This window comes from Prionailurus bengalensis, chromosome A3 (assembly GCF_016509475.1).
Source record: "Prionailurus bengalensis isolate Pbe53 chromosome A3, Fcat_Pben_1.1_paternal_pri, whole genome shotgun sequence".
NCBI classification, from domain to species: Eukaryota; Metazoa; Chordata; class Mammalia; order Carnivora; family Felidae; genus Prionailurus; species Prionailurus bengalensis.
This window is the reverse complement of record NC_057354.1, coordinates 24,477,050-24,504,198: the sequence shown is the minus strand read 5'-3', so window position 1 is coordinate 24,504,198 and position 27,149 is coordinate 24,477,050. Positions and strand designations below refer to the sequence as shown.

The window sequence follows — 27,149 nt, the reverse complement described above, 5'->3', positions numbered from 1 at the left end:
CAGGGCAATAGAAAAGTCATCATTAGAACACCATAGTAATGACTGCTGCAGGCAAGATCATCAACCCATAAGTGCAAAAAGTAGTGAGTAAAAACTTTAGAGAGAAACAAGATATATACAGAGCCCCTACATATATCCCCCCAAATGTTTATAAATTAAAAAGGGAAAATAGTAACTTTACAGTGGAGAAACCAGGCAGATACTATCATAACCAAGGGATTAAGGTTAACATCATCAGTAATAAGCCATTTCAATATGATGTACCTCAATCCAATACATTGAGAAGATCACATCATTTCAGTGGGACTTTTCCCCAAAATCCACGATCTCAATCTTACTATGAGAAACATTAGACAAACCCAAATTGGGAGACATTGTTTGTACAATACTTGACCGGTATGTTTCAAAAGTGTCATAGTCATAAAAGACAACGCAAAGCTGAGGAACTCTCACCAATAGAAAAAGAATGAGGGCCCACCACTAAATGCAATATATGATCCTAAATCAGATGCTAGAACAGGAAAAGAATAGTGGGAAAATGGTAAACTCTGAGCAACTACAATTTGTTTAATGGTATTATATGGACATTATTGTCTTAGTATTGTCTTAGTTCTGACCAATGTACTCTAATTATGCAGGATGTAAACATGAAGGGAAGCTGGATGAAGGGTATACATGATATCTCTGTACTATCTTTGCAAATGTTTTATAAATATAAAATTATTTCAAGTAAAAAGCTAAAAAACAAAAAAAGTAGTGGTATCCAGTCTCTGGATCCCACTGCCAATTTGCAGGAAACACAATGAACACGCGAATATGTTAAACTGAACCATGAATATACAATCAGTAACGTCCAAACTATGGGAAACACTAGAGGTCAAATGGTCTGGGTTCTTCAACAGATAAGAAAAGGATGGGATGGATGGGGACCTTAAAGATTAGGGGAGACTTAAACCACATATAAAAACGTTTAAGGGCAACACTAAGCTATAGCAACTAGGGACACTCATCAAAGCAATAAAACAAAGAGGATGTAAAAATGTCATAAGTATAGGGATGCCTGGATGGCTCAGATGGTTAAGCATCCAACTCCTGATTTCAGCTCAGGTCATGATCTCATGGTTCATGAGTTCAAGTCCCATGTCGGGGGCTGTGCTGACAGTGTGGAGCCTGCTTGGGATTCTCACACTCTCCTTCTCTCTACCCCTCCCCGGCTTGTTCTCTCTCTCTCTCTAAACAAACAAACAAACAAACAAACAAACTTAAAAAAAAAAAAGATGTCATGGGGGCACCTGGGTGGCTCAGTCAAACATCTGACTCTTGGTTTCAGCTCAGGTTATGATCTCACAGTTTCATAAGTTCAAGCCCCACGTCAGACTCCAAACAGACAGTACAGAGCCTGCTTGGGATTCTCTGTCTCCCTCTCTCTCTGTACCTCCCCAACTTGCACTGTCTCTGTGTCTCTCAAAATAAATAAATTAAAAAAAAAAAAAAAGATGTCATGACTATAAAAGTCAGGATAATGGTTATTTAATGAAGGTGCCGAGGGACTGTGCCTAAAATGGGGCATACATAAGGGCTTCTGGAATAAGTGACAAAGTTCTGATTCTTGATTTGGATGATGCCTACAAATGTGTTTTGCTTATAATAATTCACTGTGCAATACATTGTTGTGTGTGGTTTATTAATTCTCCATTTTGTTTAACAATAAAAGTTCTGGTTTTTTTAAAGTAGTGCTATCAGAAGTGTTCTTCCTGACCCTGACCCTCATAGCTGCATTGGAGGTGGGTTTCTAAATAAGCACTTATAGCTTGGCCTCTACCCTAAACTCAAGAAGCTAAGCCCATATTGATTCCTAATCATTAGAGCAAAGGCTGAGGAATATATATGATTAAAAAATATATATGATATATTTGATTAAAATATATGATTAAAAAAATATATGATTTAAAAAAAAGTTCCAAAATTATTTCTGACAGATTTCTATGCAAGATGGTATAGAGTGCACTCTGGTGGAACAGCAACGCCTAAAGACTCCCAGCTATTCACATAAAACATTATGTATGTGACTTAATCTCTCTGTGCTTCCATTTTCTCATCTATAAAATGGGGTATTTACACATAAAACTCTTTACATCTTAGGGCCATTGTGGTGATTAAATTAGTTCTTAGACATATCTAAAATGCTTAGAACAGTGCCTGTCATATAGAAAGCATTATATTAGTGTTAGTTACTGTCTGAGAAGCACATGCTTGCATTTTTGTCAAGTAAAATATTTATATAAATTTTAGTTGAACTACCAAATAAACTGATGGGTCTGTAGAAATGAATGACATAGAAAAAATGTCTTTCCTATTATAATGGGTATCCGTTATTTTCACCTACCCAGCATCAATTTCCCCCTCTTCTGGTAATAGCACTCTGGTCTTCCTATAGGGTGTCCCCTCTTCCATAGTTTGGAAGGTTGTCCCTTCTCCAAAGATGTAGATAGATAGATATTATTTTTAAGGTTTTATTAAGTAATCTCTACACCCAACATGGAGTACAAACCCACAATCCCAAGATCCAGAGTCACACGCTCCACCAACTGAGCTGACCAGTAGGATACACTGTATCCTATGTCATGTATAGGGATACATGACTTAGGCTGACCACAGTAATTGGCTTAAGAATTGGCATATAACCCAAATAAGTTCAATGTGACTCAATTCCAAGGCTTTCGTTACGTTTGTTGAAGAACAGTCACTCTCCTTCCACTGGACCTGACACTGTGAGGATATAAAAGTCAGAGACTATTGGGGCCAATCTTGCCAATACCCAAGAAGAGCCCTCCTGAATGCAGTCAATGCCAAGATAGAGAAAGAATTAGTCATGATGAGATCATTGAGTCTCTGGATCTAGCTAGATTTGAAGTCACCATCTACCCTGCCTGAATTGTTCTGTTATGTAGGCCAATAAGTTCACTTTTTATTATAATTTGCGCAGTTTGAGTTGGGATTCTGTCATCTGCACATGAAAGAATTGACAACATGCCAAGTTAAAACCCTTCAGATATTTGAAGACAAGAATCATCTCCTCCAAGTTTACAACTTCTCATTTATTCCCATTAAAAATCACTCTATGGTTACAGTCAACCAAAATCTATTTGGATTCACAGTCCTTCACCCAAACAACTGGTCACTCAAAAAACTCATGTGGAATGAATGAATGCCATGTGAAGCCAGAGGGGCTCCTACTTCAGTATTTTTAAATGCCTGCCTTTTAGAGTTAAATACAATCACTTGCTTTTTAAAATATCCTGTCTTAAAGTATACTCTGAAGACAAGTGATACAGATGTACCAACCCCGCTTAAAACAGGACAAATAATTATTCTGACCCCATCAGATTCAGATAGGTGATTAGCAAATCTCTCTCTAGCTCTGACACTGGCCCCAAGCTCCAGACCTAAACCTCTGAATATCATACTATCATCCTATACATACATCAAACACTTACTGCTATCCTTTCTAACTCACCTATTTTAGCCAATATCACAATTGTTCTCCTGATTATTTAGATTCCAAATCCTAGAATTAGCTGTTTTGGCTTTCATTATTGTGCTAAGAGCTTAAACATGGATTATCTCATTTAATGGGGTACACATTATAACTTCCTATTTTACAGATGAGAAAAATTATGTTGGAGATCATACAGATACATGTAGAGAAGCAAAAGAAGACTCAAACCCTTTTAAAGATCCCAGACCCTGTGCTCTTAATCACCATATTATATTGCCTCATCTTAGGATCCTTCACCCTGGCCTTCCTATATGTAACCAGATCTTATGTTTTCTTTTCTTCAACATTTATTTAATAGTAACAATACAACTAATTACTCTATGCAAGGCACAAAGGATTCAGTAATGAGTAAAACAGTTTTGGCCTGCAAGGAACTCATAGTACAATGGAGAAACCAGATATAAACAAATAATTATAATAAAAAGTGAGACATACTCTTAATAGAAGTTATGTATAAAGTGCTAAGAGAACAGAGGAAGGAGGGCCTAATACTGCCTTGGGGCTTTTGGTAGCCAGAAGAAAGCTGGGACCAAGTGGCTTCAACCCAAACAATTCAGTTGGTTCAACAAATAACTATATGCAAATATTATATGCAAGGATTATCAAGTGTAAGCTCTCACCATCACACATAAGAATTACTACTACCTTTATCGCCATTTGTCAACTGGGAAACCTGGGCATATTACTTAACTTCTCTAAATTTTGGTTTCCTCATCTGTAAAATGGGGGAAATAACACCATCTAACACACAGAATAACTTGGGGATCAGAGGCTTACCATAGTCTTTCGTATATAGTATTTTTAGAAACCTAAGCTTGAATTATTCATAAAACAACCATTCATTATGCCATTCCCCATTCCAGAATGTCTATGGGATAACATCAAAACTCTAGCATTTAAAGTTCAGGGACACAAAGAGAACTTCTGGGGTGCTGTTACTCCTGTAATGTTTTGTTTTTTGATCTGGGTGCTGGCTAGGGGTGCTGGCTACATGTGTATACAGTTTATAAAAATTCACTGAGTTCGACACTTATTATACGTGCATTGATGTACACTGTACTTAAGTAAAGAAAGTTTTTTTTATAAGTCTTAAATTCTGGCCCTAACCTAACCCCTACCCCATTTCTCCTTCCCTTTGTACATTTTGCACCCTTCAACATTTTCTTGGTCCTGTTTACCTTCCGCTACCAGGAATTCTTTCTCTAATCTCCCTTTCCAAATTCTACATCCCTCAACAGTTAGCTCGCAGCCCACATCCTTAGGAAACTGGAAAAAGAGAGGACACTTCCTTCAGGGTTGAAACTCCAAGAAAGGAACTGGATGTACACGGGAAGAACATTTTCCAAAAAGGATTATAACTATCTGTCTCTCCCACTAGCCTGTGGATCCTTCAGCACAAATTCTTTCTCACTGTAGGCACTGGTATAAAATAGTGGATGAAGAATTTAAGAAACAGTAGGAAATGCTGTAGTACAAGTCCCAGACCGAGAACACGCGTCTAAGCACACTCACACACTCTACTGGCTTAGGCAAGATAGGTCCCCTCACTCAGGGAACCCCTCACACACTATCCCATACCCCAGGGGGCACCACCTGCAATCCCTCACCAAAACCGAATCACCTCTGCAAATCCCAATCCACCCAGCACGCCTTTTTCTTATATCTATCCTTTCTCAGGCCACGCCCCTCTGCTCAGGACCCGAGGGGGACACACCCCCTCAGCTCCCCACGCCTCAGGTGAGTAGGCCCCTAGGGCCCAAACCTGGCACCGCAGTCCTACGCCCCCTCCCCTCGGCAGCCCCGCCCTCAGGCTCCGCCCTCCCACCCTCCCCGAGGGCGCCAGAGCGGGTCAATTCCCTCAGAATCTTGTGCTTGAGGCCACTGCCCCCGCCTCCCATTCACTGAGGCCAGGAGAGCACAGGCGGGGCCTGGCCACCTACTCCAGCCAGTGGCCTCACCTCTCTTCCAAGAACTCAGTGGGGACACCACCTCCACCCGTTCGGAAATGAATTCGGCCAGACTGGAGCGGAACAAGGCCGCCCGCACGGTCACGGCCACTACCAGCACCAGAGCCAAGGGAGCCGCCATGATAGCTGGGGTGGGCGCGCAGGCGGGGAGGGAAACGTGAGGCGGAAAAGCCTCGCGACCTGTGCGCCACCCTCTGTAGTTCCGCGGCCAGGCGCGCCTTGCTGCTGCCACAGGAGCACCCATACTGGGGACTACCACTCCCAGGAAGCTTTGCGGTGAGACGGGGCGGGGCGACGTAGAGCGGGGCTTCTCAAGCTTGTAGTAAAGGGTTGGGCGACGTCCCTTAAGAAAGCAGGTGTTTCGTAAAAGCGCTCGGCGCTGCTAAGTAAGCAAGTGAAGGCGTATCTTACTAGAATAATGAGCAAGTTTTGAGTAGTTGTTAATTTCACTCTTTTGTGTAAGTTTTAAATGTTAGGATATTTCCCTCTTATGTTTTAAAAATAATATCAAATACGTACTCATTTATGTATTCTGCAGTTCTATATTGTGTTCTGAGGACACGTTTTGGAGTGCTCTGTTTGCTCTGCAGCCTTGAACAAGTTGCTTAATCTTTCTGTGCCTCAGGTACCTCATGTGGAAAATAACGCTGCATGTTAGCCGGTCCTTATGAGCTAGCCAGAAAGGATTGAGGAATGTTTAGAAATTTTGCTGGTCGCTTTTAAAACACAGCCATTATCAAAAATTAAATTACATAAACTTACAATTAAATAAGTTATATTAAAACAAGGTAATAAATACTCAAAACTTATTACTTACTTTTTTACTACACTTTTGTTTTATCTGTGCTCTTTTTTTTTAATTTAATTTTTTTTTTAATTTACATCCAAATTAGTTAGCATATAGTGCAACAATAATTTCAGGGATAGATTCCTTAGTGCTCCTTACCCATTTAGCCCATCCCTGTTTTTATATTATTTTTGTTTCCCTTCCCTTATGTTCATCTGTTTTGTCTCTTAAAGTCATCATATGAATGAAGTCATGTGATATTTGTCTTTCTCTGACTAATTTCATCTAGCATGATACCCTCCAGTTCCATCTATGTAGTTGCAAATGGCAAGATTTCATTCTGTTTGATTGCTGAGTAATACTCTATTGTATATATATACCACATCTTCTTTATCCATTCATCCATCGATGGACATTTGGGCTCTTTCCATACTTTGGCTATTGTTGATCTTGCTACTATAAACATGGGGGTGCATGTGTCCTTTCGAAACAGCACACCTGTATCCCATGGGTAAATGCCTAGTAGTGCAATTGCTGGGTCATAGGGGAGTTCTATTTTTAGTCTTTTGAGGAACCTCCATACTGTTTTCCAGAGTGGCTGCACCAGTTTGCAGTCCCACCAACAATGCAAAAGAGATCCTCTTTCTCCGCATCCTCACCAACATCTGTTGTTGCCTGAGTTGTTAATGTTAGCCATTCTAACAGGTGTGAGGTGGTATCTCATGGTGGTTTTGATTTGTATTTCCCTGATGATGAGTGATGTTGAGCATTTTTCCATGTGTCGGTTGGCCATTTGGATGTCTTCTTTGGAGAAGTGTCTATTCATGTCTTTTGCCCATTTCTTCACTGGATTATTTGGTTTTGGGGTGTTGAATTTGATAAGTTCTTTCTAGGTTTTGGATACTAACCTTTTATCTGATATGTCATTTGCAAATATCTTCTCCCATTCTGTCAGTTGCCTTTTAGTTTTGCTGATTGTTTCCTGAGCTGTGCAGAAGCTTTTTATTTTGATGAGGTCCCAGTAGTTCATTTTTGCTTTTGTTTCCCTTGACTCCAGAGACACGTTGAGTAAGAAGTTGCTGTGGCCAAGGTCAAAGAGGTTGTTGCCTGCTTTCTCCTCAAGGATTCTGACGGTTTCTTGTCTTACATTTAGGTCTTTCATCCATTTTGAGTTTATTTTTGTGTATGGTGTAAGAAAGTAGTCCAGGTTCATTCTTCTGCATGTCGCTGTCCAGTTTTCCCAGCACCACTTGCTGAAGAGACTGTCTTTATTCCATTGGATATTCTTTCCTGCTTTGTCAGAGATTAGTTGGCCATACGTTTGTGGGTCCATTTCTGGGTCTCTGTTCTGTTCCACTGATCTGAGTGTCTGTCCTTGTTCCAGTACCATACTGTCTTGATGATTACAGCTTTGTAGTATAGCTTGAAGTCCGGAATGGTGGTGCCTCCTGCTTTGGTTTTCTTTTTCAAGATTGCTTTGGCTATTCGGAGTCTTTTCTGGTTCCATACAAATTTTGGGATTATTTGTTCTAGCTCTGTGAAGAATGCTGGTGTTATTTTGACAGGGATTGCATTGAATATGTAGATTGCTTTGGGTAGTATCAACATTTTAACAATATTTGTTCTTCCTATCCAGGAGCATGGAATCTTTTCCCATTTTTTTGTGTCTTCTTCAATTTCTTTCATAAGCTTTCTGTAGTTTTCAGTGTATAGATTTATCACTTCTTTGGTTAGATTTATTCCTAGATATTTTATGGGTTTTTGGTGCAATTGTAAATGGGATCGATTCCTTGATTTCTCTTTCTGTTACTTCATTGTTGGTGTATAGGAATGCAACTGATTTCTGTGCATTGATTTTTATATCCTGCAACTTTGCTGAATTCATGAATCAGTTCTAGCAGTTTTTTGGTGGAATCTTTAGAGTTTTCCATATAGAGTATCATGTCATCTGCGAAGAGTGAAAGTTTGACCTCCTCCTGGATGATTTGGATGTCTTTTATTTCTTTGTGCTGTCTGATTTCAGAGGCTAATGTTTCCAATACTATGTTGAATAACAGTGGCGAGAGTGGACATCCCTGTCTTGTTCCTGACCTTAGGGGGAAAGCTCTCAGTTTTTCCCTATTGAGGATGATATTAGCATTGGGTCATTCATATATGGCTTTTATGATCTTGAGGTATGCTCCTTCTATCCCTACTTTCTTGAGGGTTTTTATCAAGAAAGGATGCTGTATTTTGTCAAATGCTTTCTCTGCATCTATTGAGAGGATCATATGGTTCTTGTTTTTGAGGTTATTTATCACTACTGTATCACTATGGCAAATATTGTATAATGGCGTGCCACTGCCCATCAATTCCTATACTGGTGTTGTCAGGTTAGTATCTTGAAATCCCTCCCAATGAGTGTGTTTACACACAGAAATCAGGCACTACAAATCAGAGTTTTGGACTTTGGAGAACCCATTGATAAGCATTAAGTAGCACACTACTTCATTAATTAATGTATCAAAAGTGCTTATTTGAGTGCTTAAATGTTAGCTACAATAATTAATATTAAATAAATACATAAGAAAATTTCAGGTCTGTAGATAAGATGAAACAGCTTGTATGATCAAGAATAACTTGGTGGGGGAAAAAAAGAATAACTTGGTGGAAGTGTGGTGGTAGCACTGGACAGGGCAGTCAGGGAAGTCTCTGGGAAGAGGTGACATTTGAGCTGACACATAAAGGATGAGAAACTAATCAGAGCTGACAAGTGGAGGAAACAGATTCTGAATCAGGAAACAGTAAATGTGTTTGAGAGAGAAAACAAGTGTGTTCCAAGTGGAGAGAGTAATAGAAGGTATGGGGGAGAGGCAGATCGTGGCCAATTAGGTAGGGACTTGTTTGCCATAGTTGGGAATTTGGGAATTTATTCAAAGGGTAATCCATGTGCCATTGGAGGATTTTAGACCAAAAAGTGATGTAGTCAGGTGTATATATATTTTTAATTTCTTTCTTTATTTTGAGAGAGAGAGAGAGAGATTGAGTAGGGGAGGGGCTGAGAGAGAAAGAGAACAGGCTCCACACTGACAGCATGGAGCCCAATGCAGGGCTCCAACTCACAAACCATGAGATCGTGGTCTGAGCTGAAATCAAGAGTTGGTCTCTTAACCGACTGAGCCACCCAGGTGCCCCAGTCAGCTATATATTTTTAAAAGATCACTATATCCCCAGGCTCTATACAGGGTATTGGGGAATATTCCAGTGGCAAAATTGCACCTTATGCCTTTTTGGAAGTTGGAAAGTAGCTGAAGAGATGTGATAATCTTAAGAGTAACACAAAACTAAAATCACAAATCATAATGAGTAAAGGGAAAAAACGGAGCAGGATGCTAGGAGAATACAAAAATCAGCCCTGGAGCTGATAGCTTTCTTGACCAATGGGAGGGGTAGGTCTTCAGTGGGAGAGGCAATTAGAAAGGAATAGAAAGAGGCATTCTCATCCTTTGAGCCCTGTTCTGCCAAGCACTGTGCCATACTTTTAACACAAATGACCTTATTTAGTCTGTATAACCTCCCTTCCTGAAGATACAAGTGTTGGTATCCTCTTTGACATAAGGAGGAGATATATGTATTACATCATCATAGAGTGAAGTGTATTACATCATGAAAAGTGGAGGTGATTATAACACAAACCTCTTGGTGAAGATTGAACAAGATTATGTAATGTAAAATGGTTAGTCCATACCATTTGCTTGGTATATATTAGTTAGCTGTTTTATTTTTGTTTACATCATCCTACAGATGACTTAAAAGTTCTTCTTAGGGTGAGGATTGTCTTTAGGAAAAAACATTTTAGGTAGACCCAAACTAGTGGTTCTTAAACATGAGTTTGCATGGATCATAGACCTAAATATTAGAACTAGAACTGTAAGACACCTAGAAGAAAACATAGGAGTACACCTTCATGACCTTGAGTTAGGCAATGGTTTTTTAGATACCAAAAGCACAGGCAACAAAAGAAGAAATAAATAAATTGAATTTCACAAAATTAAAAACTTGTGCCTCAAAGGGAACTATCAAGAAATAAAAAGACAAGTCACAGAATGGAAGAAAATATCTGCAAATCATATATATTATTAGGGACTTTTATTCAGAATATATGAAGAACTCTTATAACTCAATAATGGAAAATAAATAACCCAATTAAAAATGGGCAAGGATGGGGTGCCCGGCTGGCTCAGTTGGTGGAGCATGTTATTCTTGATCTTGGAATTGTACATTTGAGCCCCAGGTTGGGTGTAGAGATTACTTAAAATCTGTAAAAAAAAAAAAAAAAAAAAAAGGGCAACGGATTGGACTAGACATATCTCCAAAAGAGACACAAATGGCCAATAAGCATGTGAAAAGATGCTCAACATCATTAGTTACTAGCGAAATACAAGTCAAAGCCGCAATGAGATATTACCTCTCACCTATGAAGGTGGCTACAATAAAAGGCAGATAATAACAAGTATTGGCAAGGAAGTGGAGAAATTGGAACCCTCATGTATTGGTGGTGGGAATATAAAATGCTGCCCCCACTTTGGAAAACAGTTTGGCAGTTCCTCAAAATGTTAAACATAGAATTGCCATATGAACTAAAAATTAAACTCCTAGCTAATATCCAAGAGAAATGAAACAGATATCCATACAAAAATTGTACATGAATGTTCACAGCTTGTTTCATAGTTATTATTCATAATACCCAAAAAGTGGAAACAAGGAAAATATCCATTTTGTTTGTTATGAATGGATGAACAAAATGTGGTATATCTATCCAATGGACTATCATTGAGTAAAAAAAAAAAAAAAAAAAAAAAAAAAAAGGTACTGATACTTGCTACATAGATGAACATAGATGAACCTTGACAACATGCTAAGTAAAATAACCCAAACACAAAAGACCACGTATTGTATATAATTCCATTTATGTGAAATGTCCAGAATAGGCAAATCTATAGAGATCGAACGCAGATTAGTGGTTGTCTAAAGCTGAGGTGGTTGGCGGGGTAGAGAATAGGAAATGACTGCTAATGAGTACAGGATTTCTTTTGGGAATGATAAAAATGTTCTAAAATCAGATTGTGGTGATGGTTGTACAACTCTGTGAATATACCAAAACCACCGAGCTGTATACTTTAAATGGGTGAATTTTAGGGGCACCTGGGTGGCTCAGTCAGTTAAGTGGCCGACTTTAGCTCAGGTCAGGATCTCATGGTACGTGAGTTCGAGCCCCGCATTGGGCTCTGTGCTGACAGCTCAGAGCCTGGAGCCTGCTTCACATTCTGTGTCTCCCTCTCTCTCTGACCCTCCCCCATTCATGCTCTGTCTCTCTGTCTCAAAAATAAATAAACATTAAAAAAATTTTTTTTAAATAAAAAATAAAAAATGAACAATCATTTGGGAGATATATTTTTCAAATGTAAATTTCCTAGCTCTGCCCTAGAAACTGTGATTCACTAGGTCTGGGAAGGAACCCAGGAACCTGCACTTTTAATCTCTCCAGTTTATTCTGATATTGGTGGTTCAGGTGCCATATTTTGAAGAACATTACCCTGAAGGTGTAGGTATCCAGTTTCTTATGCAACAAAAAGATGAAAATAGTAATAATAGCTATCATTATTGAGTGCTTACTATGTGTTAAGCATTATTTTAAGTGCTTCACATGTTTTATCTCAGTATATATGTATATAATATATATGTATATATAGTATATACTATTATTTATTATATAGATTATATATTACTATATATTATATATTATATATATGATATATATTATATATTACTCTTATATATCAGCATATGTATTATATACTATTACAACTACTATAATTTCCCTATCACCACCTGCGCATGAGGAAACTGAAGAACAAAGAAGTTCAGCAATTTGTTTAAGGTCACACAACTTGTAAACAGCATAACCAGGATCTGAATGTTAGGTCCAGACATTGCGGTTAAGCTGCTCTTCCTGAGAAAATGAGAGGAATTTGGGTTGAGTTGGGTTAAGTTGTTTTGTAGCTGAGAAGGGAGGGTAGAGAACTGAAAGAAGGGAGATAATAAAGGAACAAGCAAGATGATTTCTGTCCTGAGAAACCAGAGATCCCAGATGGTATGTGGGCTGCCCAGGAGGAAGAAATTGAGGCTCTAAGATATTAAGTAACCAGTTTTAGGCCATACACCTGGGTAATTGTTCCTTTAGCATTTATTGGACACCTACCTTTGCTGAGTCCTATGCTAGTCTGTAGAGATACAATCAATCCAGTACATTTCTTGTATTCCAAACAGCAAACTGATTCTGGCCACCTTTAACATAAAGGAAGTTGACTAGGAGGTGGCACGGGACTTCACAGGGCTAAAGGGAAGACTGAGTAAACCAGACTTGGAACAATCAGGGCCCAAATAAACAATACAGGGCCTGGGAAGCAGGAGGCACCTGCCGCATCAACTAGGCACCGCCAGTGGAATGAGTGAACATTAACCAGTTTTTCATGGCCTTGTATCTTTTCTTTCAAGATCCAAAGTTCTTGGAAAGAGCATGAGATTGATTGAGATTAGGTCCCATGCCTGCCTCATGGCTGTGTGAAAACAGCAAGAGAAAAGGATTTGTGAGAAGTCAGATGATGAATTTACTATTTGTCTTAGAACAGCACACCCTGAAGGCAGCTGGGTGAAATCATATGAGTGAAGGCAAGGGGTGATTGGACACTGAATGGGAAGAAAAAGGCAAATATCCACTAATAACGGTGGTGAGAAAGATAGACACAGTCCCTCTCATATTGGAGTTTATAGTCTAGCAGGGAGTCATACAAAATGGAAGTAATCAGACAAAATAATTAGAGTTTATGATTAGACCTGTGAGGGCAACAGACCAGGAGCAATGACAATGAATGACAGAGGACCTACTATTGACTAGATTGGGTAGTCAATGGAAGCCTGTTTGAGGAAGTGATAGTTAAGCTGATACCTAAAGATTGAGAGGGAACCATGGATATAAAGAATTGGCAATGGTCAATGGGGTGTATGGGGAGGAAGGGATTGAGTTTGCAATGAGGGAGGCCAATGTGGGGTGAAATGAGCAAGAGGTGAGACTGGAGGAATTATCCTTGTCTTCAACTTTGAACCCACTTTAGCAATGGCCAAACAGACTTTGATAAAATTTACAATTCCTTGGATTATGCAAAGAGAAATTAACCCACACATAGACTTGCAAGATATGACCTGGATGAGAAAGAATGAACTCAAGAAAATCAGCAAAAGACACATAAGAATAGAGTGGGGGGAAGAAAACAGGGTTGTTATAAAAACAAAAGAAGAATTAAAGATACAGCATTGGCTTGATCTATGTGTAGCTTTTTCATCAAAAAACAAACTATATAAAAACTTAAAAATTAACAGTAACAACTCAATAAATAGGATGAGAGGAAGGCAATGGCATGTAGGGAAAAATCATTGGAGGCATCCTTAAGACTGATAAGGTAGGAAAGACCTGATCTAGTTCATGGTACAGATTAGGAAACTAAGTCTCAGAGAAACCAGGATTCTCCAGAAACCAGGATTCTCACCGTCTGTCTCCTATACTAGCTCCCTCTTTTTCCTGGGTTGGGTGTCTGGTGAGACCAAGTAGGAGACCCATACCAGCTCCCTCCTCAACCCTTGCACCCAAGTGTTGTAAGGGCCCAAAAGGAACCAGAAACCTGGCCTTACATAATGTCCTGAAGACAGATTTCTGGGACTCTATGCCTCCAGCCCTCTCAATTTTCTTCCTGTCTCCTACCCACAAATGCTCACCATTGCAAAAGCCATTCTGTTAGGAAAACAAGACCAAGATATAAACTAGAACTACAACCTGAAAAGACTGGCTTCCTGTAGCTCAGCCTCCTGTCTCTGAACCCCTCTCCTCAGGAACCATACCCTCCACAAACTATGCATTCAGACCCCTCATGCCCTTCCCCCCAATACACACAGACTTCCCTGCTTTGGAAAAAGAGACAGGTACAGTGGGCTTTGCTTGTTGCTTCCTAGCATCCATTCCACCTTTCCCTTCCCTTTTCCAAATAGGACCCTGAATTCTCAGCTATGTAATTTGAGTGGGATTGACCTCAACCCATTTCCAGGAATGGGCCTAAACAGCTTAAACTAACCAACACACTCCAAATACCTAGCCACAGTGATTAGTTCAGGAATAAGCATATGACCCAAATCAGGTAAACAGAGCTAAAACCAAACCAAAACAAAACAAAACACCTCAATTCTGGAATTTTGGATTGAGCCATTTGGGGAAATGGGTCTTTTCTTTTCTGCTGGGTTTGAGTTTGGAAGCACCCAGACCTAGAAGCAGCTGGCAATTTATATGTACAAGACAAGATAAGGCAAGGCCAAGGCCAAAGCCTAATTCAACTGGTAAAGGTACAATGAGCCATGTTCAATGTAAGCAGTTTATTACTTACATACACAACAAGAATAAGCCAGCTCCCTGTGATCCTTGTACCCCACACCAAAAAGGATGACACTGAAACAAAAAGGGCTGGGCAATTGCAACGTGAGTTGTAGGCACCTTGTTGCTAAGGAGCCAATTCTAGGCTGCAGTTAACAGGTTTTCTATTCTGTAGCTCCATTCTTAGTAGGATGGGGTAGAAAGTCCCATTAGCTCCTCAGAACCTGGGAAGAAGTAAGAAAACTCTCATTACAGCTTCCCAGGGGAGATAGGGAGTCCCGGAGAACATGGCATCAGAGTCTTACAAGCCTCCCATCCTCTCATGTTCTGGGAGGGTCATGAGGCAGTCTGCCAAGACTCAGATTAAGTTTTTCAAACCTTTGCCCATGTGGCTTATATGAATGAATACGTGTAAGGTCACCAGGTGACAAGGCAGAGCCATTCCCCTACACTAGCATGTGGTCACAAAGAGACTCTGTCAAGAATTAAGCCAACTCCTAGGAAGTGTTTTGGAAAAATTAGAAAAGACTGGATCTTAGTTCCATTATTTGAGACACTGGATCAAACCTTGCCTGAGGGCAATTAGTGCTAAACATTTCAACCAAATTTCTTTTCTAGTTTAATCCCGTCTGAGTTGGGTCTTTAGCCACCTGCTACCAAAAGTTCCTAACCAATACAACAGGAGATGGAAATCAGCCTCTGGATTTCTTCCCTGGCTTTAATTACCATTTATATTTTGGTGATTCTCATATCTTTATTTCCAGCCCAGGTTTCACTTATTGATATTCAGACATGTGTATCAAACTAGACATTGACACTTTAAATTCCAAATATCTAAATTTTTTAATGTTTATTTATTTTTGAGGGGGGATGGGGAAGAGAGAGAGGGAGACACAGAATCTGAAGCAGGCTCCAGGCTCTGAGCTGTCAGCACAGAGTTGACATGAGGCTCTCAAAGCCATGAACTGTGAAATCATGACCTGAGCCGAAGTTGGACGCTTAACTGACTGAGTCACCCAGACACCCCTAAATTCCAAATATCTAAAACTGAGCTCATGATCTTCCTTTCAACAACTCACTCTTCCTCCTTAATTCCTTATCTCTGTCAATGGCACCACCAGTCTTTCAGTTGTTCAACTAAAAACCTGAGAATTAGCCTTGACCTCTCCCAATGGCCATCCTTGTACATAATCCACCTTCAAGCTTTGGCCTAAAGATTAGTCAAATCAACCTACTCCTCTCCATCTTCACTGCCACTGCCCTGGTCTAAGCCACTAGCATTCCTCCCCTAGATGTCTACTATACTCTCCTAACAGGTCTCCTGTTGCCATTCTCCATCCTACAACCACTTTTTATGTTTGATACCCTTTGGTTGAATGAATGAATGAATGAATGAATGAATGAATGAATAAATGAACAAATGAGTATCATTAACCCTTCACCTAAAACCCTTCACTTAAAACTCTTCACTGGCTTTCCTTTGCACTTAGTTTAAGAATTGAAGTCCTTTAGGATGGCTCACAAGGGCCACCATGATCTACACCCCCTACCTACCTCCCTTGACTCATCCCCCACTTTTGTGCCCTATTTGCACCTGAGAAAATAAACTATGAATTGTCATTTCCTTGGTACATTCTACTGTGTACACCCCACTGGCTATCCAACAGCACTTGTCCTCACTTGGCAAAGTCCTACTTATCTTTCAAGGCACATTCTTCAAGTTTCCATCTCTATGAAGACTTTGGTTCCACCTGAGAGTTGGTTCTTTCTCCATACTCCCAAAGAAAGCACTAAGCAGCTGTCTCTAAACAGCACTTGGTAATCACTATCTGATAATTCTAGTATCTGAAGTTTTTGGCAGTCTGATTCCTTGTGTCTACTGAATCTTGCTCATGGTGGATTGTTTCCTTGTGTATTTCATCAATTGTTTCCTTGTGGATTATTTTTTTTTTAATTTTTTTTTCAACGTTTATTTATTTTTGGGACAGAGAGAGACAGAGCATGAACGGGCGAGGGGCAGAGAGAGAGGGAGACACAGAAACGGAAACAGGCTCCAGGCTCTGAGCCATCAGCCCAGCGCCTGACGCGGGGCTCGAACTCACGGACCGCGAGATCGTGACCTGGCTGAAGTCGGACGCTTAACCGACTACGCCACCCAGGCGCCCCTCCTTGTGGATTATTAAATAATGTTTGGAAGGGCTTTATACATAGGAATTCTGTATAGCCTGAAACTGGGGTGGAGGACATCCAGAGAAGATTTGCATTTGTTTCTCCTAGGCATCTGAGAGTTGGTTTGGGAATACATCTCCTTTTGTGTGAATTTCTCAGCCTTGAAGTTTACCAGCCATTCAGGTGATATAAATTTGAACTCCAGACTCATCGAGGACAGGAGTGTGGTTTCAGATTCTCAGATCATTTCTTTCCCGCACCCAAATGCCAGGTCAAGATGGACATATATCCTTTTTTGTTTCCTTTGCTAGTAGTCAGAAGTTTGTTTTCTTCTAATCTATCACTGCGGGTATAGCTCTTCAGGGGTCTCAGTTCGAATCCCAAACTTCATGTCAACCCAAGTCTTCATCTCCCCAAACATCTGTTAAAAACCCAAACTGTTGAAGGTTCAGTTGTGCCTTTAAAGGATGTTTGAGGGCACCTAGGTGGCTTAGTCGGCTAAGCTTTCAACTCTCTCTTTTCTTTTTTTTTTTTTTTAAAGATTGAGAGAGAGAGAGAGAGAGAGAGAGAAAGAGAGAGAATCTTGAGCAGGCTCCACACTCAGCATGGAGCCCGATGTGGGGTGAGATCCCATGATTATCAAGCTCTGGGAGGGCAGGAAATGGATATGACACATTTCTGAGTCAAGACACCGAGCCCAAGATCTGGCACCGAGCACATGCTCGGAACATTTGTTGATACCAAACTTCCATTCAGACACTTCTAGTGATGAGGAGCTCACTCTTTCCCAAAGTAGCCTTGCCTTTTCTTTGGAGAGGGCTATGTTACCTAGGTGACCATCTGCCTAATGGGGGACAGACTATCCCTAGCCTATGCTCCTCCTTCCCAACACTCAGCTTGTCCACTCACATTCTGCAGAGAGAGGCTCAGGGCCTAGATGATCCCAGTGATAACTGGGACTTTGAGCTTTGATTCTGGGTGAAACACATAGGCTGCTTCTAGATGTAAACCTAAAGCTTTCATGCACCATTGGTGGAAGTCTAACCTGGCATATTTTGGGAAAGCATTTTTTGAAATTTAAAATATAGGGGCCCCAGGGTGGCTCAGTTGGTTACAGGTCCGACTTCGGCTCAGGTCATGACCTCACGGTTGGTGAGTTCGGTCCCCCTGTCGGGCTCTGTGCTGACAGCTCAGAGCCTGGAGCCTGCTTCACATTCTGTGTCTCCCTCTCTTTCTGCCCCTCCCCCACTCACACTCTGTTTCTCTCTCTCAAAAATAAATAAACATTAAAAAAATTTTAAAAAAGAAATTTAAAATATGTATACCTATCAGTCTTGTAAGTCATTTCTCTGAATCTATTCTATTCACACAAAAATAGTAATTGTAGTGTTGTTTATGGCAGCAAAAAATTGAAAATTACCCAAATGTCCCTCAATAAACTATCTACAGTTAAATAGGCTATCTACAGCCACACAATGGGAAACTGGAAGGCAGTTTTTTTATGAGGTAGGTAGGTCTATGTGTCTATGTGTATTGACATAGGTAGAACTCAAGTCATATTGCTGAGTGGAAAATGTGAGTGTTCAGGACAGAGTATATAATATGATATATTTATGTAAAAACAAACTTATAAGCAGTAAAAATCGGTACATCCTAAAGCCTATTTGGTAATATCAATCAACATTTAAAATGCTATTTAAACTTTTCAAATAACCTCACCTGACTAATCCCCACTAATAAATGTTCATCTTATGAATAAATATGCAAAGTAATCAATGCAAATATTAATTGCAGCATTATTTGTAATAATAAAATATTGAGAACAACCTTTCTTTCCACAGGGGAATTGACACACATTGTGCATAAATACAATGGGATACTATGCATGTGTAAGAAAAAAGTGAGGCTACTGATAAGGAAAGGTCTGCAAAATACACTGTAAAGTGAAAAAAAAAAAACTAGGTGCAGAACAGTGTCTCTATTTGTGTGAAAAATACATATAAGTATATATGCACTGGATTTTAACTGCCTAGAATACCTCTGGAAGGAATAACAGGAAACTAGAATTAGTGTTTGCCTCCAGGGAGGAGACTGGATGGTGGGAACAGGGGAGGGAGGGGCACCTGGGTTTTACTATATTCCCTATTGAACCTTTGGAATTCTGAACTATGTCCCTGTAATTAAGTAAATGAAAAAATGTAAAGCATAATTCTAAAACTAGAAGCAAAAGCAAAACAAGCCCAATGAAACAAAACACTCCATACACACACACACACACACACATATGTATATATATAGTAGAAAAAGGGAAGGAGGGGCACATGAGTGGCTCAATTGGTTGAGCATCTGACTCTTGATTTTGGCTCAGGTCATGATCCCGGGGTTGCGGGATCAAGCCCCACATCAGGATCTGCACTCAGCGTGGAGCCTGCTTAAGTGAGCCTGGGTGGCTCAGTCAATTAAGCATCTGACTCCTGGTTTCAACTCAGGTTGTGATCTCATGGTTTGTGGGTTCAAGCCCCACATCAAGTCCCACATCAAGCCCCACATCGAGCCCCGGATTGAGCTCCGTGCTGGCAGTGTGGAGACTGCTTGGGATTTTCTCCCTTCCTTACTTGCTTGTGTGCTCTCTCTCTCTCTCAAAGTAAATAAATAAACTTAAGAGAAATATTCTCCCTCTCTCACCCTCCCTCTGCCCCTCTCCCTTGCTTGCCTTCTCCCTCTGTCTAAAAAAAAAGGAAAAGATACACTCCCAATCAGGGGCAGTGGTGGAAAGTCTCTTGAATTGGATGATGGATGGTCAAGGGACTTTAACTTTGTCTTGATTGTTTGAATTTTATACTTACAATGTTTTTAATTAAAAAATTTGTTTGTTTCAATTTACATAAATTGTTGCATCATTTAAAATACATTTTAATTTTAAAAAGTAGAATTCAAATGGATAGAATTCAACTACCCCAAGGCAAAAGAGTGAGGCTGAAGCTGACTCTCCTTCTTCTGAGAGAAGGATTCATATCACGCCCTTTGTCCCACCTGCCCTCCCCCAAGGAATACCTTGGCTCAGAAAGAGGCTGAGCTACTCCCAGCATCATTCCAAAGAGCCTCTCCTGTCACCTCTCATGCACTTGACTCCCTGTTCCCAGAGTTCTGGGCTGAGAACCAGAGCCAATTAGCTATAGGGTCATATTTCCAGAGTCCCCGTCGATGTGAGGTTGAACAGAGCCAGCCTAGGAAAATTGGGACATCTGGCTCCCACCTTTTACCTCCCTGTTCATTCCCTTCAATGCGCTGCTGCCCTGTTCCCACCTCCCAGTCTGTGTTTCTCAGTCCATTCAGTGGAGAGTGCAGTGAAAAAACCCAGTCAACTAGAAGTGTAGGGATTTAGTGTCCCTAATCTCTTAACTAGTTGTATTTTAGGAGGCATCTAAACAGGGAAATGCTTAACTGTGAGGGAGGAAGCTATAATGGTGGAATTTCCGGTACCAGTGAGGAAGGGATCCTAAGGTAAAAGGGCTTCCCTATCACTCTTGAGTCATGTTGGTTGTCAATGCCATATAGTGCTTAACAGCTAGATGGGCTCTAGAGCCAGGCTAATAAGATTCATATCCCAGTCTATCACTTAGTAGCTGTCAAGCCTTGGGCAGATAATTCAAGCTCTCTGTGCCTCATTTTCCAAGCCTACAAGACGGGGATAATATTGTTCTGAAGCTGTAATGAAATATTACATGAAAACCATTGAGAATACCTCCTGGAACATAGAAAACAATCAATTAACATTAGCCATGGTTGTTATTACTTGTACAAATGATTTTTCTTTCTTAAGGACAGAACTGAAACACTTTGAAGACCTCTGCAGTAGAAAAATTAAATCTGTCAAGCTAATAAATCACTCTGATATAGAGCAAAGAGGTAGTAGTCAGTAGCTTTTTAATTCAACCTAAGTCAGGAATGATTTTGAGACAGAGGAAATTCTTGAACAAAAGCCTAAGGAAAATGATGTTATGATCAAAATCTGTGACAACTTCATTTCAAAGATGGAAAACATCTTGTCTAAGGGTTATGAACTGCTAAACTTCCCCTTCTCAAATGAGTTGGTCAATGTTGGTTTTGTACATGTAGGTCAGTGGTAACATTGTACTTTCTTAAATAAATTGAGTAAGTATATTTCTATGTTGCTTCTTTTCCTTTTTTTCCTTTTTAAGCCAACTTTGCTGAGGTGTAATGAATTTTGACACCATGTAACCACTCCCACAGTCAAAATATAGAGCACTCCATCACTCCAGAAAATTCCTTTGCTCCCCTTTGTACTCAGTCAGTCCTTCCACCCATCACAGGCAGCTATTGACCTGCTCTCTGTCAGTATACATACTCCTTTTGCCTGTTCTAGAAGTTCATACTAATGGTATCATATGATATGTACTCTTTAGCATCTGGTTTCTTCTGTTCAGCATCATATTTTGAGGTTCATCCATATTTTTACAGGTATTATAGTTCATTCCTTTTTATTGCTAAGTAGTCATCCATCATATGAATAATACTGCAATTCTGTTACCTTTATATACTAGAGTTTGAAAATAAAGGTTGACTGAGTTTGAACTCTTGGAGAAGAGAGTGAAGGGGTAAGAACTGGAAATGAAAGCTTCCGGTGTCTTTCCTGTCCCTTTCACTCACTCATTCGATTATCGTGGGTAAGCCCTTCCCCCTCATCCACACTTCAGTTTCCTTATCTGTAAACTTAGCGCGCTAGATTATCTGTAAATAACCATTCCATGCAATCCCATTACAGGTAGAAGGGTTTCTTCTCCCACAAGAAGGTACATTTTAAAAAATGTTTATTTATTTATTTTGAGAGAGAGAACACGTGCACGAGAGAGTGCATGCATACACAAGTAGGGGGAGGGGTTGAGGGAGAGGGAGAGAGAATCTTAGGCAGGCTCCAAGCTCAGCTGGGAACCTGACTCGGAGCCTCAACGCAGGATCATGACTTGAGCCGAAATCAAGAGTCAGACACGTGACGGATTGAGCCATCCAGGCACCCCAGGAAGACACATTTTTTTTTAAGACCCGCAAGTAAGGTCCTACCCCCGAGAGAGACCCAGAGAATTCCTCTGGAAGACAGGGAGAATAGAATCCATACAAAACCAGACAAGTAGATGAAGAACAAGCAGGAAGGCCCAGGTAAGTTCAGGAATTGATCAATAAATATTTACAACCTATTCAGGGTCTCTATCCCTAGCTTTTCTACCCAAAGATCCCATTGGTAGACTCATGGCTTGAATCAAGGGAATCAGGCCAGGAGGGTTTTATGGAGTAGAAGGAGTTCTGAGGACCTCTGAGAGCAGGTCATGGTGAAGGGCTGAGGCTGCCATTCTGGGCCCAGAGGTTGAGTGAGTAGAAAATCAAGGGAAAGGGTGGTAGGAAGAGCTTGGTCAGAGAATGAGACAGTATCTTTCAAAGATCCCATATTCCATAATCCAAATACTCCCATAAGCCAAACAAATCCCAGGGCCCCACATGGCCCAGGCTTAGCCTCCAATGTCACATTCAAGAACTGCCATGTAAAGAATAAATTGTTGAAAACAAAGCAAATGATCAGCTACAGGGAACTGATTGGACAACTTCAGTCTATCCATACTATGATATAATGTAATACTATGTGGTTATTAACAAAGAATGAAGAAGTACTATGTACTATTAGGGACTGATCTCCATGTTATATTGTTAAGTTAAAAAAAGCAAATTTCAGGGCGTCTGGGTGGCTCAGTCGGTTGAGCGTCTGACTTCGGCTCAGGTCATGACCTCGCAGTTCGTGAGTTCAAGCCTCACGTCAGGCTCTGTGCTGACAGCTCACAGCCTGGAGCCTGCTTCAGATTCTGCGTCTCCCTCTCTCTCTGCCCCTTCCCCGCTCATGCTCTGTCTCTCTCTGTCTCTCAAAAATGAATAAACATTAAACATTTTTTTTTTATAAAAAGCAAATTTCAGGGGTGCCTGGGTAGCTCAGTCGGTTAAGTGTCCAGCTTTGGCTCAAGTCATGATCTCACAGTTCATGAGTTTGAGCCTGCATTGGGCTCTGTGCTGACAGCCCAGACCTGGAGCCTGCTTCAGATTCTGTGTCTCCCTCTCTCTCTGCCCCTGCCCCACTCACACTCTGTCTGTCTCTCTCAAAAATAAATAAACATTAAAATAAATTTTAAAAAAAGCAAATTTCAGAACAGTATGCACAGCTCTCGTTTGTGTTCAAAATGGGGTGATCACATATACATATACGTACATACATATCCATATGTATAGGTAAACAATATTTCCAGCACTTCACACAAGAAGCTGGGTAACAGCAGTCACCCCTAAGGAGCAGAAGTTGATTGGAGGGTACTGGGGTTAGAAATGAGAAGGAAACCTATATCCTTTTATTCTCTAGGCTTTTGAATTACGTGCATTTTAATCTATTCAGAAATGAATGAAAATGTATTAAATCCAAGAACAACAGTCCAGCTCCCAAAAATAATTTTAAAATGGCTCTAGGCTTGTGGCCAGACAACCCCTCATGGCCAGGGCTACTGCTTGTGCTTGGGCGGGGTGTGGTGCCCCCACCCCACCCCTCTCTTCCCCCGCCACCTCCCACCCCCCAGCACACACCCCCACCCTGGGTCAGGAAGATGGTGAAGTATTTCTGGGCCAGAGCTTGCTTGCTCCACAGTTCCTGGGACCAAGTGTTGGCTGCCTTCCGGCAGCAGCACCCGAATCCCTGTAACAAACATGTCTTGACCGAAGACGGAGTGCACCAGGAGGTGGCCCCTGACCCAGTGTCTCCTGACCAAGACCAACAGGATGCCCTGCTGGGCGGAGCGACTGCTTCCTGCCAGTGTTGCTCCCTCGGTGTACATCCTGGAGGATTCTATTGTGGACCCACAGAACTAGACCATGACCACCTTCACCTGGAACATCAACCAGGCCCAGCTGCTGGTGGTGGAAGAACTATGTGTTTACTGTGTGAACTCTGATAACAGCGGCTGGACCAAAATCCGCTGGGAAGCCTGGGTCTCCTCCAGCTTATTTGGTGTCTCCAAAGCTGTCCACGAATTTGGCCTTGCCTGGTTCAAGAGCAATTGTGACCAAGACTAGGAAGGGCTTTGAATACATCTTGGCCAAGCTGCAAGGTGAGGCCCCTTCTGAACCCCTTGTTGAGACAGCCAAGGAAGCCAAGGAGAAGGCAAGGGGGACAGCACTGGCAGCTACAGAGGAGGCCAAGGACCTTGCCAGCAAGGCCGCCACCAAGCAGCAACAGCAGCAGCAGCAGTTTGTGTAGCTAGCCCAGGCCCTGGTGTGGTAGGACACCTGACCACCCTGCTCAAATCCCTCCACATTTTCCCTCTTGTGCTTTATTATTAAAAGTCAACCTCCAGCCCTTTCTATTGTCTGGGTGGTGGGTTGAGGATGGGAGTCCCGTTTGGCATTTACAGTGCACCAGGCCCGTTACCCATGTCTGAGTAGGGCCTGCTCATTCCCACATGAGGCAGTTGATGACGGGCACAGAGAGGTGCAGTGACTTGTCCAGGATCACAGACAGAATGCAGGTGCAATGGTAAAAAATGCTAGGCTGTAAACTCCATGAGGGCAGGGACCTTTGTTGCATTCTCTCATGTGTCCCAAGTACCTGGAACAATACCTAACACAAAACAGGCACTTTTTTGTTGACTTAAAAAAAATTACTCTAATATGTATTTATAATGCTTGAAAGACATCAGAGGGTCTGTAATCCAGGTCAACACTCTAGAATCTCCTGTTCTCATTAACCCTCTCAAGCCACATTGTTGCCTCTCAGTGCCCCTCACTCACCAAACTTGTCACTTTCCATCAAAAATTGTCCCCCGAGGCCCTTTCCCGCAGCTTTGCTTTTCTTTATCCTCCCCACCTTACCATTCAGTATCTGTCATCCTGTTATCCTACTTTTGTGTCACACACACACACACACACACACACATACAAAGCAGTCAGACAAAATAAAACTCTCCTTAGAAAATCATGGGCAGAAGACAAGAAAGCAGACAAAGGAATTCCCCATTAATGCCCTCATTGTACAGAAACAGAGACCCACAGAGGGACAGAAAGTCACCCCAAATTACATAGCAAGTCAGAAACAGAACCAAGAAAAAGGTGCAGGGCTCCTGATTTGAAATCATATTCCAGGGCATTCAGCCCATTTGTCCTACTCAAGCTTCTACTCATCCTTCAAAGTGTACCTCAGATGCCCTTTCTTCCCTGAAGCCTTCCTTGAATCTCTCTCTCTCTCTCTCTCTCTCTCTTTTTTTTTTTTTTTTTTTGGATTCCCCTAGCATCTTGTCTTACCCACTGTCATAGCCCCTATCTCCCTGTTTTATAATGTCTCTGATTATATTTCTGCTTACACTGAAAGAGATTCTCAAGTATATTAAAGGCATCTGTCTCCCAGAGAGTAACTAGTCATTACTGAGTGTGATGAATTGAAAGTGTATAATGCTCTAAGGACAGGCAGACAATATGTTTTGAGGGCTGTGAGAAGGGAGAAGTTATTTCTTCCCAAAGAGATCTTGGAAAGCTTCCTGGAAGAAGTGCCTTTTGGCTGCTATATACCTAGAGTTGCATCCCACATATTGAAGTTACTTAATTTCAAGTATATGACTTTGGCAAAAGAAAAAAAAGATAGAAAAAAAATGATGTTTTCCCATTTGTAACACTATTATGAGTTTTACAAAAATATTTGCACGAAGACAAAATGTACTAGTTGGGGGCGCCTGGATGGCTCAGTTGGTTAAGCATCTGACTTCAGTTCAGGTCATGATCTTGCAGTTTGTGAGTCTGAGCCCCACACTGGGCTCTACACTGACAGTGAAGAGCCTGCTTGGCATTCTCTCTCTTTCCCTCTCTCTTTGGCCCTCCCCCACTTGCACTCTCTCTCTCTCTCTCTCTGTTTCTCTCTCTCAAAATAATAAATAGATAAACTTTAAAAATACCTTTAAAAAAAAGACAAAATGTACTCGAGTAAGATTAGTAACTCATGCTGCCTCTTGATTTTCATGCAAAAAACTTTTTGAACACATGTGTAGAAGTCTTCTATAGTTGTGTTACAAACTTCCACAAACTTAGGGGCTCAAGACAGCGCTTACTTATTAGCTACAGTTTTATTAGTCAGAAGTCCAGGCACAGCTCATTTGGGTTCTCTGCTCAGGGACCCACAGGGTGAAATTGAGGTGTTGACCACTGTGTCCTCATCTGACGACTCAAATAGGGAAACTTTTTCTTCCAGGCTCCCTCAGGCTGTTGGCAGAATTCATTTCCTTGCAGCCATATTATTAAGATCCTTATTTTATTGCTATCTGTTATCTGGGGGCTGCTCTCAGCTTCTAGAGGCCCCTCTTGGGTCCTTGCCATGTGGCCCTCTCCAAAACATGGCAGTTTGCTCCTCCAAGGCCAACATGGGAATGCTGCTTGAGAAAATGATTTTATGTTAGGTAAAGATACTGTAAAATTTTCACACATAGGCTTTATAATTTTTACACTATTTATTATTATATGTGCACAGATGTACATCCATTATTTTTATACACTGCTATATATACAGAAACATGATCTTGGGCCTCAGCAGTCTGAGACTCAATTTCCTCATCTGTAAAATGGGGATAGAAACGCTGTCCATCCTGGAGTGTGACAGGCATACAGTAAATGCTCAATAAATATAAGCTGCCAATTACATTAATAAAGAATTAATAAAGAATAAAGAGGATCTAGACACATGGAGATTAGGTAGGGGGAGAGGGACGGGCCCCCTAGGAAGAGGAAACTGCGAGAGCAAAATCCTGGAAGCAGAAAAACTGGTGGTAGCTTGGAGTGTGATCATTTGCATGGTGTGTGTGTGTGTGTGTGTGTGTTGACGGAGAAGGCCAAATGAGTGGGTGAGGGCAGCTTCACTCACCCCTCGAGTCAGTACTTACTGAATGTTTACTGTGTACCAAGTACCGTGAGAGCATGCCTGGTCTGCCGTGTGAATTGCAGCCTAGAGATGGTAGGGAGCCAAGGAGGAGCTATGAGCAGAAAAGGGCGGTGGTCTGAGCTGCAGGGAGCCCATCTGCTCCTAGAAGAGTGGCTGCCTCAGCAGGGGGGAACCTCATTGTCTACTTTCTCCTTCCCAGCCTCAAAGCTGGAGGGATGCCACCATTTCCTTTCAAAAGTTCT

General features: G+C 41.2%; 1 protein-coding gene and 1 pseudogene across 1 annotated transcript in view; one reads left to right on the top strand and one right to left on the bottom strand.

The window, feature by feature from the left end:
* The window catches only part of PIGU (phosphatidylinositol glycan anchor biosynthesis class U), an 82,870-nt gene extending 77,190 nt beyond the window's left edge, over nt 1-5,680 (bottom strand). The window contains exon 1 of the mRNA XM_043604718.1: nt 5,518-5,680. Coding sequence (XP_043460653.1) covers nt 5,518-5,647 — 130 coding nt within the window. The 5' untranslated portion in view covers nt 5,648-5,680. The remainder of the gene's footprint in view (nt 1-5,517) is intronic.
* A 17,916-nt stretch (nt 5,681-23,596) lies between these two features.
* LOC122497541 lies at nt 23,597-24,304 on the top strand (annotated as a pseudogene).
* Nucleotides 24,305-27,149: the final 2,845 nt, after the last annotated feature.